At 49.7% G+C, this 14,447-nt stretch overlaps 1 protein-coding gene across 1 annotated transcript; it reads right to left on the reverse strand.

Moving 5' to 3' along the window:
- Positions 1-354: 354 nt before the first annotated feature.
- Positions 355-10,220, reverse strand: GPX5 (glutathione peroxidase 5). Its single transcript, XM_043590595.1, has 5 exons — positions 9,435-10,220; positions 6,589-6,742; positions 3,720-3,837; positions 2,567-2,666; positions 355-1,339 (listed from the first exon to the last, which is right to left on the reverse strand). Exons 1-5 carry the CDS (start codon positions 9,639-9,641, stop codon positions 1,133-1,135), a joined length of 786 nt encoding a protein of 261 aa, XP_043446530.1. The 5' UTR covers positions 9,642-10,220; the 3' UTR covers positions 355-1,132.
- Between the last annotated feature and the right edge of the window lie 4,227 nt (positions 10,221-14,447).

The raw sequence follows: 14,447 nt of genomic DNA on the forward strand, positions 1-14,447 counted from the left end.
CACAAAGGCATCAGACCCTCGGGGGTGTCCGCAGCTAGGACGGGCCCTTCAGAGCTGTCCCAAGTTGGGAAGTCAGGTCTTGCCTTTTATACCCTCCGCTGACTGTAATTGGATACAAGCTGCCCCTGGAGAGGGGACATGGCTTTGACCTGAGACAACTCCTAATCAGGGGTGACAGTTCAGAGCCACCAGGTGACAACCTTCCAAGGATCTGGGAGGACAGTTCCTTCTAGGCAAGGGGTTAAGGTAATTTGGGAAACACACCATCTCTGGTAGTTACAGTGAGAAAGAACAGAGAGATGAGACAAGTTTGAGCACAGGACAAGGTATAAAAACCACCACAGTGATGCCAGGTGCTGCAGAAAACATTTTATTGGGACAGGACAGGGCTGGCTGTGATGCTGAGGAACGTAGGATGGAGAGAGGAAAGCCCATCCTTCCAAGGGCGCCTGGCCCGGGTGTCGTAGCCTGAGTGCACTAGAGGTCAGACCCTAGGAAAGTTTCTGTAGGATCTAAGTGAGAGGGAGGCTCTGGAGATGCCCCTCCCTTCATGCGAGGCAGTCCCCTGCTCCCACTCCACCCCAGGGCTCCTAAACCAGAATGACAGGTCGGTGTGCATGTGGGACGGTGGGTGTCACGGGTGAACGATGATCTGAAAAGACTTGGGAACTGACAATGCGTGTTTGTCCTTAGGGGAGGGAAAATGTTATGAGGTGGAACCCAGACTGTGTGCTACCACCCCACTGTTCTTTCTACACCTGTCGGGTGGAGAGAGCAGGGGCAACGTGGTGTCTAGGAACGCACTTCTCCAGGATACTGTGGCAGACTGACCCATCCTCACGGAAGGCTGATGTTCCCTTGACGGATAGGAGTGATGCCATCTGCAACAGGCGTCTGAGGATGTAGGGTTTCCAGTGTTTTGTGCTTCTCCCACGTCCGTACTCTTACAAGGAGAAATAGCAGCAGCCTTCTGAGCATCAATCTACTTGGTAGGGAGGGGGAACTTCAGCAGGATAGAGTGATTTGGTCGAGTGGAGGCCATTTAGGAAGACAGCGTAGGGAAATACGGAATTTTTTAAAAACAGGTCTTCAGGTAAGAAGCAGGATGGCTCCCGCCCCACACGCGGGATTCCTATTTCGTTTTTAGCTGCTTCAGGTACTCCAGGATGTCCGATCTGACGGTGCTGATGGGAGCCTGGTGGAACCAGCGCATGACAGGGACCCCGTTGGGCCCCACCAGGAACTTCTCAAAGTTCCAGCGGACGTCGTGGACCTTTACCGGCTCCCAGGATATGTGTCTGAAAGAGCCCAGCACCTCAGAGGGGTGAGGGCAGGAGAGCTGGAGCAGAGAAGGAACAGAGAAACATCATTCTTGCTACTTTCGCCCACGGGGAATCCGCCCCTCCCACGCCTAGATACTCTGATTTCCTGTGATTCTCAACAACTCTGATTGCCACCATGCCAACCATCAAGACAGCTGTCGGGGGGCACCTGGGTGGCTCAGTTGGTTAAGCGTCCGACTTCAGCTCAGGTCATGATCTTGCGGTCTGTGGGTTTGAGCCCCACATCTGGCTCTGGGCTGATGGCTCAGAACCTGGAGCTTGTTTCGGATTCTGTGTCTCCCTCTTTCTCTGATCCTCCCCTGTTCATGCTCTCTCTCTCTCTCTCTGTCTCAAAAATAAATAAATGTTAAAAAAGAAATTTTTTTTAAGATGGCTGTCAGTATTACAGGAAGAGTCTGTTCCCCCCTCCTGCTCCCCGGTGACCCTGTGATCACACAGCCATGCTGCTGTGGGTAAGACACGTCACCTCTATGGCTGTCAGTTTCCTGTTCTGCAAAGTGAATGGCTTAGATTAGAATGTGCTTCTCCAGGTCTCAGGGTTCCTGGGCCAGAAGCATCTCACAAATATCTTTGGGACCAACATGGAGTTCCAACATTTTGTTTCATCAGATAACAAAACCTTTCGGAAACATCATCACTTCATCATTTAATTTAAAAAAGGTTACTGTAAGAATAAATTCTATATACATCCTAATCTGAGACTAACGGGAAACCCTATAAGTCAGTTGAGTTTCCGAAACCCTCCTTACACTGTCTTGTTTTCTCCCATTTGCTGAGACTGTATAAAAATCGCAATGTGAGCCAGTGCTGCCTAAAAGTGGCCTCCAGTTCTCTGTACCTAAAAGTCAGCGTTTTAGCAAAGGCACTTATTAACCTGTTGATTTCTACATCTCCCTCTCCAATACTAGCCCATCAAGGAGTAGAGACTGTGTCTTCTTTTTGTCCGTATTGTTTAGGAAACTGCCTGAGACTCCGCAAATGTACCTCGAATGAATGAATTCACCACGCAGGCTGGTCCTTGGAAACAGTGTCATTCTACACAGCGCTCTCCGTCACCAAAGCCAGAGCCTCGTAAATGGACAAATGAAACCCCGATCCCTCTGCTGAGCCGGAGATCTCTTGCAAAGATCTCATCCCGTTTGCGGGCATGAGACCCTTTTCCACCACATCGGTTGTAAGGAAGGGAAGAGGGAAGAAGAGGTTTGGGTCAGTAACTCACTCACCTTCAAGAAGCTGAAGACTTTCTGTTCTGTTTTGCCATTCACATCCCCTTTCTCAAAAAGCTGGAAATTCGGTACATATCCTCTCCCTGGACGCACATACCTGCAATGACTCACAGTTGCCAGAGAGCTCCAGAGTGTAGGAGAGAAGGCTGTGGGGGGGCCCGGGGCTGGGGGTCATGGGAAGGGCAGGAAGAAGGGCAGATACAGAAAACAGGGCCCGGGGAAATAAGGCCACTCTTTTTTTTAATTATTATTATTTTTCAATATATGAAATTTATTGTCAAATTGGTTTCCATACAACACCCAGTGCTCATCCCAAAAGGTGCCCTCCTCAATACCCATCACCCACCCTCCCCTCCCTCCCACCCCCCATCAACCCTCAGTTTGTTCTCAGTTTTTAAGAGTCTCTTATGCTTTGGCTCTCTCCCACTCTAACCTCTTTTGTTTTTTTTTCCCTTCCCCTCCCCCATGGGTTCCTGTTAAGTTTCTCAGGATCCACATAAGAGTGAAACCATATGGTATCTGTCTTTCTCTGTATGGCTTATTTCACTTAGCATCACACTCTCCAGTTCCATCCATGTTGCTAAAAAGGGCCATATATCATTCTTTTTCATTGCCACGTAGTACTCTATTGTGTATGTAAACCACAATTTCTTTTTTTTTCTTCAATATATGAAATTTATTGTCAAATTGGTTTCCATACAACACCCAGTGCTCCTCCCAACAGGTGCCCTCCTCAATGCCCATCATCCACCCTCCCCCATCAGCCCTCAGTTTGTTCTCAGTTTCTAAGAGTCTCTTATGCTTTGGCTCTCTCCCACTCTAACCTCTTTTTTTTTTTAAATAAGGCCATTCTTCAAGTCAGGCTCCCTGATTCACGTAACTTGTCTCTGTTCCACAACCTGAGCCTGTGCCCCTGCACTGCTTCTGTTCCGGCTCCTTCTATGGTCCTGCTCCTCTGCGGTCCGTCCAGACCTCACTCCCAGGGAGAAGGAGAGTGTCCAGACACCGCCAGACCCACGTCAGGGGAGGACAAAGTTGGTGTCGGTGTAACCCACCCCCGACCCAGGAAGCCTCGTGTGAGCATGCCCCGCAGGCTGAAGAAAGGTGGGCAGAGGCCTCCTGTGGGCCCAAGCACCAAGCAGGCACTCACTTCAGCCCCGGAAGGATCTCCGAGTTCTCTCCTGGTTCCTGGTTCCCAAACTGGTTGCAGGGAAAGCCCAGCACGACCAGGCCCCAGGGCTTCAGCTCGTCCTGAAGTGCGTTCAGTTCTGTGGGAAGAGAAGAGACCGCCTGGTGGCCTGGCCGGAGACTCTGCCTCGTGTAGAGAAAGATCTATGGAGCCACCCATTTTACAGAGGAGGAGACAGAGGCTCAGGGAAGGAAAAGCCTCTAGCTGGAAAGACCTTTAGTGACAGGGCTGGAGTTACGTGCCGGAGCTCCAGACACGCATTCAAAAGCCCTTTATTACAGGGTAATATTTCCCCAATCTGTGGCACATCAGGATCAGCGGAGGGCCCTTCCTGAAAAGCAGGGATGCCCAGGTCGCATCCCAGAGAATTCTCTGGCCCTTCTTCTGAGCTGGCCCCCAGTCATCTTTACTCTTCAAAACCTCACCAGGTTACTATGGGTTGTGACAGGTGTGACTGCTTATGGACAGTGCATGCAGGGGTTACTTAATGGGTTCGGTTTCAGTCTGGCAGGATGAAAAAGTTCTGGAGGTTTGTCTCCAGATCTGTGAGTGTGAACACACTTAACACTTCTGGTCAGTACAACTTGGAAATGGTTACAAGTGTAAATTTTATGTTATATCTTTTGTTAACCACAACTGAAAAGAAAATGTTTGCCTTCCCTGGTTGGTTCATTGCAGGACTGAATCTTTCTTTCTTTCTTTCTTTTTTAATTTTAATGTTTATTTTTGAGAGACAGAGAGACATAGAGTGTGAGCAGGGGAGGGGCAGAGAGAGAGGGAGACACAGAATCGGAAGCAGGCTCCAGGCTCTGAGCTGTCAGCACAGAGCCCGATGCAGAGCTTGAGCCCATGAGCCAAGAGATCATGACCTGAGCCAAAGTCAAGAGGCTCAACTGACTGAGCCACCCAGGTGCCCCAATCTTTCTTTCTTTCTTTCTTTCTTTCTTTCTTTCTTTCTTTCTTTCTTTCTTAAGAAAAAGACACAGATGACGATAATGGGCTTCTCTCCTCTGTACAGACTGGGTCCCCTGGGTGGAGCAGGAAATAGACCTGATGGGCAGAGAGAGCCAGAGAAACTCCAAGCCCAGCTTCCCGGTGTTCTTCAACATCCTCAGGATGTTCTACGTCAGTCCTCACCGACATGCCGGAACACACGAGCCCGCACCTGCCTCCTTCCACTGTCTTCCCATCCTTTGCTCAGATTTTTGTCATCAGCTTCTTTGTTAACCCTTTCTGGGCTAGATGGCTTCAGTGCCCTGACAGATACTAGCTGGTCCCACGAAGATTCTCCACAACCAACTGGTCAACAGGAGCCTCCTCTTAGTCCTTTTCTTTCCTCCTTCCCTCCTTCCTTCCTTTCTTCTTTCCTTCCTTTCTTCTTTCCTTCCCTTTTCTTTTCTTTCTTCTTTCCTTTTTCTTTACGAACTAGACATTGGCTTCCTGATTCCATACGGTTCCCCAGTACCTCTCCCCACATCCTTCTTACCTGTCTTCAGTCATCATACGTGATCACTTGCTCTGGGAAAGAGACAATAAATTAGGAATCCCATCTTCCAGTCCTTGGGAAACTATTCCTTCGTTGCCTTGTCTGTTCTGTACAGAGTGGGAACTGAATACATGAATTTTTAAAGTCACCGTAAACTGGTAAAATGAATTATGGTCCAATAGAGTGTCATTCAGTCTTTAAAAAGAATGAAGAGGTGGTCTGAACTCTAAAGTACTTTAGTGGGATGCCTGGTTGGCTCAGTCAGTAGAGTGGGTGACTCTCAATCTCAGGCTTGTGATTTCAAGCCCCACATTGGACATGGGGCCTACTTAAAATAAATAAATAAATAAATAAATAGTTTATTAAAATAAAAAGCAAAGTGACAAGCAGTATTTACATTATGTTACAATGGGGGGGGGGCAGAAAAAAGAATTTGCGGATTCTGTAAACATAATACCGGTCATCTAGAGAGAGGGGGACAAGGAGCTGGAAAGACTTCTTCTCACTCTAGACTTGATTCCTATAATTTGTGAGCCTTGTGAACATGTTACCTATTCAAAACACAACATAATCAAAAACAACAAAAAATGAAACCCTTATTACTTCAAACATAAGAAGTGCCTCTATTTCTGGTTAAAATCCATCCTGTTCATTATTCACCGGCTTCGAAACCACACGGCCGAAGATACGAGGAAGATGAAATCGCTCCCTGAGTAACGTACAGAGACGGGGAAACCACGTCCAGGAGACCGTGAGGTGCAGCCGGACGACTCGCCTCTACTCCCACCTGCTGGGCCAGCTCTCCGGACAGACACAGCTGCAGCCCACCCCCGCCGCCTCTGCCTTAGCAAGTTACCCTGGAAAAGTCTCAAAAACATCAATGCTGTCTCGTATTTACCAAGACTTCTGGAATCTGCGCCGAGGCCCCGAGTCCTCAGATATATGTTATTCTCCCGGAAATCTCAGGAACAAAGCAGAGGCAGGATGTAGGGAAGGGCTCAGCAAACTTTGTATGAAGACAGTGGACACCTTAGACTCTGCAAGCCGGATGGTCTCCATCCCTATAATCATCAACTACTCAACCCGGCCTTGAGGCGTAAATCAGCCACGGGCAGTATGGAAGCACATGGGCATGGCTGTGTCCCAATAAAACTTTGTTCACAGAAGCAGGCTGACCAGATTTGACCCGTGGGCCATTGCTTGCTGGCTCCTGACATGAGGGAATGAAGTCCCTGGGTCGTGAGGATCTACTTCAAGGCGTAATTAGAATGTAATCCTACTTATGATTTAGAACATGCTGAGCAGGAAACTGTAATCCCAAGGACAGTGGCTCTGAATTCTTACCAGGATACTGAGCTGTCAGACCGCAGTAGGTGGCCACGTTGACGAAAAGGACGTGCTTGCCCGCGTACTGCTTGAACTGAATGTGTTCCTTTCCATTAAGAGTGAGGGCGTCATATTCGTAGATGGTGCCTTTCACATCTTTGTCGCAATCCATCTGGAAGATTTTTAAAAGGCTAATATTAGTAACGGTTCCTAACACCTGTGAAATCTGTCAGCGCACTCAAACGGTAACGGCTGCATTAACCGAAAACGAACCAGCAAACAAACAGGGCTTTTCTGAGGCGTCCACGACACGATGGAAACTTATGTCTTGTGACTTGACAGCCAATGGTGTTTGAGCGGCAGGCAGTCAAATGTCCCCTCCCGTCATCCTGGCAGAGGCAGGGCGCCGGGAAACGTGCCAGGATGACATGAAAAGAGCAGAGATTCACGAAGTAAGGGAGGCCGAAGAGGAAAGCTCGCTGCCCTCTGTGCTTCTGTGGAAATGAGGCTTCTTGCTGGTTCTGGACGGAAGGTGTCCCGCCTAGACTCTCCCACAAAGGGCAGGTGTGGGATGGCTTATGTATCTGAGGACGGCCTGGTCACTTCTGTAACTTTCCCGAGGCCTCCCGACTGCTTGCTCCACGCATCAGCGTGGTGTGGAAGGAACTCCGGCCTGGGGATCCAAAGCCAGCTCTGCTCCCCAGTTCCCTGTGAACCTGGGCCGTTCTCATCCTTGACCCTCAGTTCCCCCGCGGGTAAGACGAAGACATTCATCTAGAGTCCCATCAGCTCTTCAAGCGGCCTTCCAGGTTTTACCTTCTAGAACCTAACGTCAGCCCTGCTTGGGATACTTCTGTCCCTCACGTCTCTCTTGCTCGTGTGATGGTTTTACAAGCCACCACCGTGACGCTCCTTCTGTAGCTCCCAGCAGAGGACAGCGAGAGCCCAAGACCATCTGCTGGTGCCGCGAACATCTGTCCAGCAGCACCTGCTCTCACATAATCAGCCCCCCACCGCATCGTGCTCTAGGAATCGAATTCTCGCCTTCATCACTGGCTCCGTCTGTCCTGTTCCTCCCCGGATCTTCTGAGCATACTTGAGCAGGATTCTATGTGACACAAATAAGTTCCATATAACAGAAATACTTTGTACATGACATTCTCGCTGCCTGATTTTAGGTTAAATTCCTCTACAAGGCAGATCTCGCCTTGTTCTTCCCCCACTGTATTCTTGTAGAGTCCACGAGGGACCCAAAGGGTCTGGACTCCACAGTGCTCATCAGCACAGCCTCACAGAATCCAGGGAGTGTGAAAAGGAAGCTACCAAGCCTCATGGCGAGACAAAGGCAGAGAGGAACTGGTCAGAGAAAGGGGAGAAGGACGAAATGCGATAAGGAAGGTCCAGATTTAAAGTAGGATTAACCCAGACTCCCTGGAAATCCAAGGGACTAGAGAGGATTTGAGTCAGCCAGCCAGCCAGCACCGGTCCTGATGCCACACAAACAAAACCGGACTTTCTCCAACCTTCTTGGCCAGCTGCTGCTCTCGCTAGCACACCGGGCTGCGGGCCTCAGTCCCTGCCCCTGGTCAGAAGGCTGCCTCCTCTAAGCAGGCCTCTGCGCTTTCCTCTAAGTGCACAGAGACACACATGCCAGCAAAACTGAGAATGTTGTGTGAAAGCATCGATCTCCATGTCCATGGTGCCGGTGCCAAGCTGAACGTTTTTCATGATTTGTCTTTTCCCCCCTTTGCTACCGCAGTGAAAATTAATGACAATCACGTTGGGTACCAGGGTGTGGGGATTTAGAGACTCTGGACCTGGAGAGCCCTTTGCGGTACTTACTGCTGACACTCAGTGCTGCTTCCAACGTATCTAAGTCCACATGACAGGTCTCCTATACCTCCAGACTCAGCTTTTCATTAAGCAAATTCTACAGCCCAGGGTCCGGGGCCTTCATACCCAACCAGGCAGCACGCAGTGACAGAAAAGCACATCGAGTCTCAAAAGTAGAGCGTTCTCTGGTCAATTTCAGAGAAGTAGGAAGATCTTCCCAGAGCTGCCTTTTACTGAGCACATCGCACGTGTCATAATTACTGTTCAGCCACCCACAAGGTAGACACTGTCACCCACGACTTCATAGTGAGATGGCAGAGGCTGACAGAGGTGAAGGGTGCCCCGCTACGGACGAGAGTTTGCTCGCCTCTCACTTCATGATCCCATTCTGCCTCCAAGTCACCTAGATCCCATCTATCCATCCCTGAGCTGTCCTCCCACTGCCACACACACACACACACACACACACACACACACGTTGCCTCAATAAGGTAACGGAGCCATGAAATGGGACTAGACTGAGGCCAGAATCCAAGACTTGATTCCAAATTCAGTTGCTTCAGTCCTCCAGTTATTTCTGCACGTGATTTATGCTTCTCTGGTAGCTCTGTGACTTTATCCATCTGTAAAACTTCCACATTGATTCTTTCCTCCTCTTCGTGGGCATCCCACTGAGATGACTTAGCCCACGGTCTCCCCCAAACCCTGCCGCCCACTGTGATGCCCGCGCCAGCCTTGCCTGGGGCCCAGCTGAGGCCGATACTGACGTGGCTGGAAGGGTATCCAGGCGACCCTAAATGGAGATGGAGAGGAGCAAGGACCACAGTAAGGAGCCTCTTCCCTAGATTCGGCTCAAGGAACACCGTTTATAGGACTGAAGAAGAGGCAAGAAGAAAAGAAAGGTTAATGGAAAGCACAAGAAGACAGCAAGCGGAGGCGGGAGTCTTGCAAGAATGACTGACGCAGGACAGAAGGACAGAAGGGTGACTCTACCTTGGAGCCCCGCCCCGCCCCCTCTGGAGTTCACTCACCTTCACCTTCTCTGGGGGCTTGGGATTCGTGCACGCGACGCCGACTAGCAGAAGAGGGAAGAGGGAGGAGGCCGGTAACTGTGCCATCATCCTAGTGTGTGAGGTTCTGGTCTTGGAGGCTGGGATCTCCCGCACTCTGGCAGCGTTTTGACACACTAGCCAAGCCTGTGCAGGCCAGTCGCAAGCCGGCAAGGGTTTCTGGGGCATTAAGCGGGGATGTAGAATTTAAACCACATCCTCACCCACACACGCCCCCACGTGCACTCAGTGCTCACCAGTGCGATGAGGGCCTGGGACTCATATAAATTCTGGCAGAGTTATGAAAAGGTGAGGGCAAGGGCCCATGGTCCTTGAAGATTACTGTCTGCTTTAGCTGGGTGGAGGGTAGTGTCCAGATGCAGAGAGAGCCTCCCCGGCCTTGCAGTAAAGTCACTGGAAACAGGACCACACAGACCCCAAATACCATTCGGGGTATCATGATTTGTGGACCACCGAGGGCCTCTCTAAGAGAGGTGGAAGGAAACTGGCCCTGAGGGAGTAAAATATTTGCAATAAATGTGAAGGAAGCACATTAATATCTCATGCTACACCTGCCTTCAAGCGCTCCCAAATCAGTAAGAAAAAACAAGCAGTCCAACAGACACATGGGCGCCAGGCAGGAAACCAAATGGCATCTGTGCTGGGATACAACGTTCTCCTTCACCAATAATCAAAGACGTATAAATAAGAAAAGATGCATTCTGTGTTTATCAGATTGGCCACAGTTAAAAGGCGCGGAGGCACCTGCCTGGCTGTCATCGGTCTGGTATGGGGGGGGGGGGGTTTGCACACCAGACGGGGGAGGGAGCCGCCAGTGGCTGCCAGTTTTCTGGAGGAGAATCTACCATTCTGAATGTGCTTCTTTTGAAAGTGCTCTTAAGGGGCGCCTGGGTGGTGCAGTCGGTTAAGCGTCCGACTTCAGCCAGGTCACGATCTCGCGGTCTGTGGGTTCGAGCCCCGCGTCAGGCTCTGGGCTGATGGCTTGGAGCCTGTTTCCGATTCTGTGTCTCCCTCTCTCTCTGCCCCTCCCCCGTTCATGCTCTGTCTCTCTCTGTCCCAAAAATAAATTTAAAAAAAAAAGTTGAAAAAAAAATTAAAAAAAAATAAAAAATAAAAGTGCTCTTAATCTCCTGGAAGCCCCAGGGCCTGAGAAGGAAAATGGTAATGAGGCACGAATAAAAACGCTTTGCCTCTCAGCCAGCAGCTCTTGGTTTATCGAGTTCCCAACTGCTCGTCTCTGCTAAAATTGGGACTGGGTGAGGGATACAGGCCTGGATATTGCTGGATACCCTGCTTCGGTAACATATTTAACCCCACCCCGCCTCCCCGGAGGCCTCCCAGCCTCCTTGTGCACTTCTGGATCCCAGGTGCTGAGGCCTGAGTGAGTCACACTCCTCAATTCACAACCGCTTGTCCTTGCAAAGCCCCCTCTTGTTCTGTAGATTATTTACAGCCTCGATTTCCAAACCACATTCTCCAACCCCCCATCCCCATGGCTAAAATATGTTTCCTATTCCTGTGGTTTGTAATCCTGGAAGAAACTTGCACATTCCTCGTCAGATTACTAGCCCCTTAAAGCTTAAAAAAAACCACTCACTTCCCCCCCCCCCGCCCGCCCCCCACCTTTGGACATCAGAATCAAGTGGTTGAGTTCATCAAACTCTTACATTCATGGCACTTTATCATCAGGCTGTGCACTGATTGCCTTATTATATTAATTTAAAATGTTTTTTTCTTGTCTCCAATCCACCCCTATTTTCCGGCTCTCGGGAGGATGGGCAAGGAAACAGAGTGGCAGGTCGGGGCCCCAGACGACAGGAAGCCAAATGACTGAGACAAGGTGAAGGTTCGTGCAGGTTGGCTTTGAATCCCAAGTCGAGGGCGGGTGTCTGGGCTGGCCCTCGAGGACTAACAGGGAGACGTCGGGCTCTGGATTCCCCCCCCCCCACCTCTCTTCCCACAGCCTTCCCCACACAGGGTCTGTGGGCAGCTCTCTCTTCTACCCACCCCTCCCCACCCCCAGGGGGAAGTCCCTCTCAGCCAGCTTGTCGCCACCCCCCCTCCAGGTCCACACAAAGGGCAGCCTCGGCCTCCAAGTCTGATGGGGCTCAGTTCTTTGAGTCTGGGCATTCCTGAGCTCTCTTGGAAAACAGACGCTTTTGTTATCCCAGATTCCTCATCTCTCCTCCGAGGCCTCTAATCTGCTGGGGGATGGGGTGGGGGGAGCCCAAAACAATGACCTCTGACCCAGCCCCAAAGCTCCCACAGCCCGGTTTCCTGCCGTGTGAACCTCCGGACAGCAGACCTGACACCTGCCCCCCCCCCCCCCCCCCCCCCCCCCCCCGCAGCCTCTGTCTCAGCTCAAGAACGATGGACATTAAAATATACAGCCTCAAAAATAATGTTTTTGTTACTTACCAATGTTTTCCATTCCTTTATCCTTCCCAAGCTGTGTGACTTTGGGCAAGTTACCCTGTGTGCCTCTGGTCTTTGTTTATGAAGCTGGGAGAATAATACAAAGTTTACAGGGCTAATTTAAAAAAAAAAAAAAAAAAAAGAGATGATTCATTCAAAGTCTAAACATGACCTGGCCAAGGTAAACATCCAGTGTTGACTCAACTAAGAAACGATGCACAAGTAGAAAACCCAGTTTACGCAAAGTCGTGGGAAATTGCTAACTGCTCCTCCATTGCTGTTATCAATTCCTTGCTCTCTTCACTATTTTCTCCTTGCTCAATGACTCGAGAGCAGAAGAGATTTCATCATAAACTCTGACTCAGTGGTGGGACTAAGTGGTCTAAAATCTCCACTGTTTGAGAATTCTGTCCGGGAGAAGAGAAATTTCCAGGGCTTGGGCTCCACGGTGGGAGGGCACTTCCTGTCACCATGGCGTCCCGGTCCACCTGCCCGTTCCAGCACCCCTGCCTCCTCCTCTTCCATCCACTGGAGCCGCTTATCCAGTCGCTGTTGTTGCCTTTCCGGAAGGTGCAAATAACCCCCCTCTTGTCTTCTCTCTTCCAGGTTCTTCACTTCCTGCGGACCCCCGGCTGTCGACCCCTCTCCACCGATAAAGAGACAGTAGGGTCAACCAGTTGAGCACAGCATCAAACCCAGCCTCTCCAGCGTGTACCACGTCTATCTGGACAGGCTCCCAGCCTCCTTCCCAGCACCCCCTCCTGCGATTCCCTGACTTCACACCAGCCGAATCCATCCAGTCTCTAAAACACACCTCTTTGCACTTATATTCTGGAACTTGGAGGTCAATTATTCTGAGTACTTTGGGATTCCACCCCCCCCCCCCAAATTATCTCTATGTTTCTTCCCACCTAGAAGACAAGGATGCAATTTTATCAGATTTTACCAAACAAGATTTTAGGTGGAAACATTTGTAACCTGAGCCATAGAGTTAAGGCTGGAAACCTGTCCAGACCTAAACTGAACCATAAACTCTTCTCACTTTCTGACTTTAAAAATCCTACACTTGCCCGTAATCCATGATATTTAATACACAATGATGAAGTTTTAAGGCGATGGTGGGGTGGTCCAGAGCCAACGGCCAAGAAAGAATTCTTGAAGACATCTTTGATGCAAAAGGTGATTTTATTAAAGCACAGGAACAGGACCCGTGGGCAGGAAGAGCTGTCCTGACAGATAACTGATTATGTACCCTCAGGTTGGGAGGGGGTGAGGGGTAGGGTAAGTCTGTAAGGAATTTTGGAAGCAGGGTTTCCAGGACCTTGAGGGGCTGGTGTTGCTAGGGAAATGCCACTTACCACCGTTTAGTAAAACCTCAGTCATGAGACCCTTCAGATGTAGGGTGGGGTTGCATATGCTTGGAGTATGTTTGCCAGCATGTATCTCAGGGCGGTTAAGACAAAGGAAGTAGACTTGCAGGATCCTGGGGGGGTCAGGGTAATGTTAAGCCAAGGTTCCCTTTGCCCCAGCGAAGTGTCATCATTGAGGCAGCTGACCCCGTAGAGGGAGGTCATTCTATCAGTTTTGAGAACTTGTCGATGGGCTGTAGGCAGTAAGGGAATTTAATTTTTCATTTGCCTTAGTTTCCCACATCACCATGGCAAGCACTTACACCCCTTTCTTTTGTTCTTGGACAGCCAGGAGTGTTCAAGGAAACACATGTCCCACCTGGGGGGTGGGGGCGGGGGGAGGCTATAACCTGTACTTTGCCCTCAGCTCACCCCACACAGGGTGGCAGAAATCACTATGTCTCAACCACTGCCTACTTTTCCCATTCAGACTCCAACTTTTCCTTGAGCCAGGATTCCTTGGAGGAGAACTTTCTTGCCCAAGGTGACACAGCTAATGAGTGGCAGTTAAATAAAACCTCCAGACTCCCCATCCTCACTTCTGTTACCGACTTGATCCTGCCTGAAAATCGACAGCAAGTTTCTTGTGTTTTAATTAAAAGTAACAGGAGTTTGGTTCCTTTGGTTATAAAGGAAACAGGTTCAGCTTTTGCTCAGATGTTGTCCACCTCTTCATCCCAGATTCAAACCCAGCCTCTGCAACCCAGACCTGACATAGAGATTTTGGTCCCCATTTAGTTTTACTTGAATATTTTCCCTGAATTAGATCATCTCCGTTGGCATCTGGGATCCCCGTTCAGACCTCCAGGATTTTCTTTACTCTGGGTGTAAGTGTGAGGCATACGACTTATCCCTAAATCTGCAACTTTAAAATAATATTGCATATGTTTATGTAATATTTGTAGTTCACCAATGTCCTTCACATCAGTGATTCCATTTAGCCCTCCCAGTAAGCCGGTTAGGCAGATAGGACACGCATTCCTTGCTCGAATTTGCAACGGAAAAGTGAGGTTCAGACAGGGGACATGACTTGGGCAGTGTCAGAATAGTGTAGACCTAGACCAAAAGTTTGAGTTTTTATTTCAAATCCATTCGTCTCTCCACTCTTAGCTCAATTCCCCATAAAACATGTTTGGGAATGGAGGAAAGT

The sequence above is a fragment of the Prionailurus bengalensis genome, chromosome B2, assembly GCF_016509475.1.
Source record: "Prionailurus bengalensis isolate Pbe53 chromosome B2, Fcat_Pben_1.1_paternal_pri, whole genome shotgun sequence".
Lineage (NCBI taxonomy): Eukaryota > Metazoa > Chordata > Mammalia > Carnivora > Felidae > Prionailurus > Prionailurus bengalensis.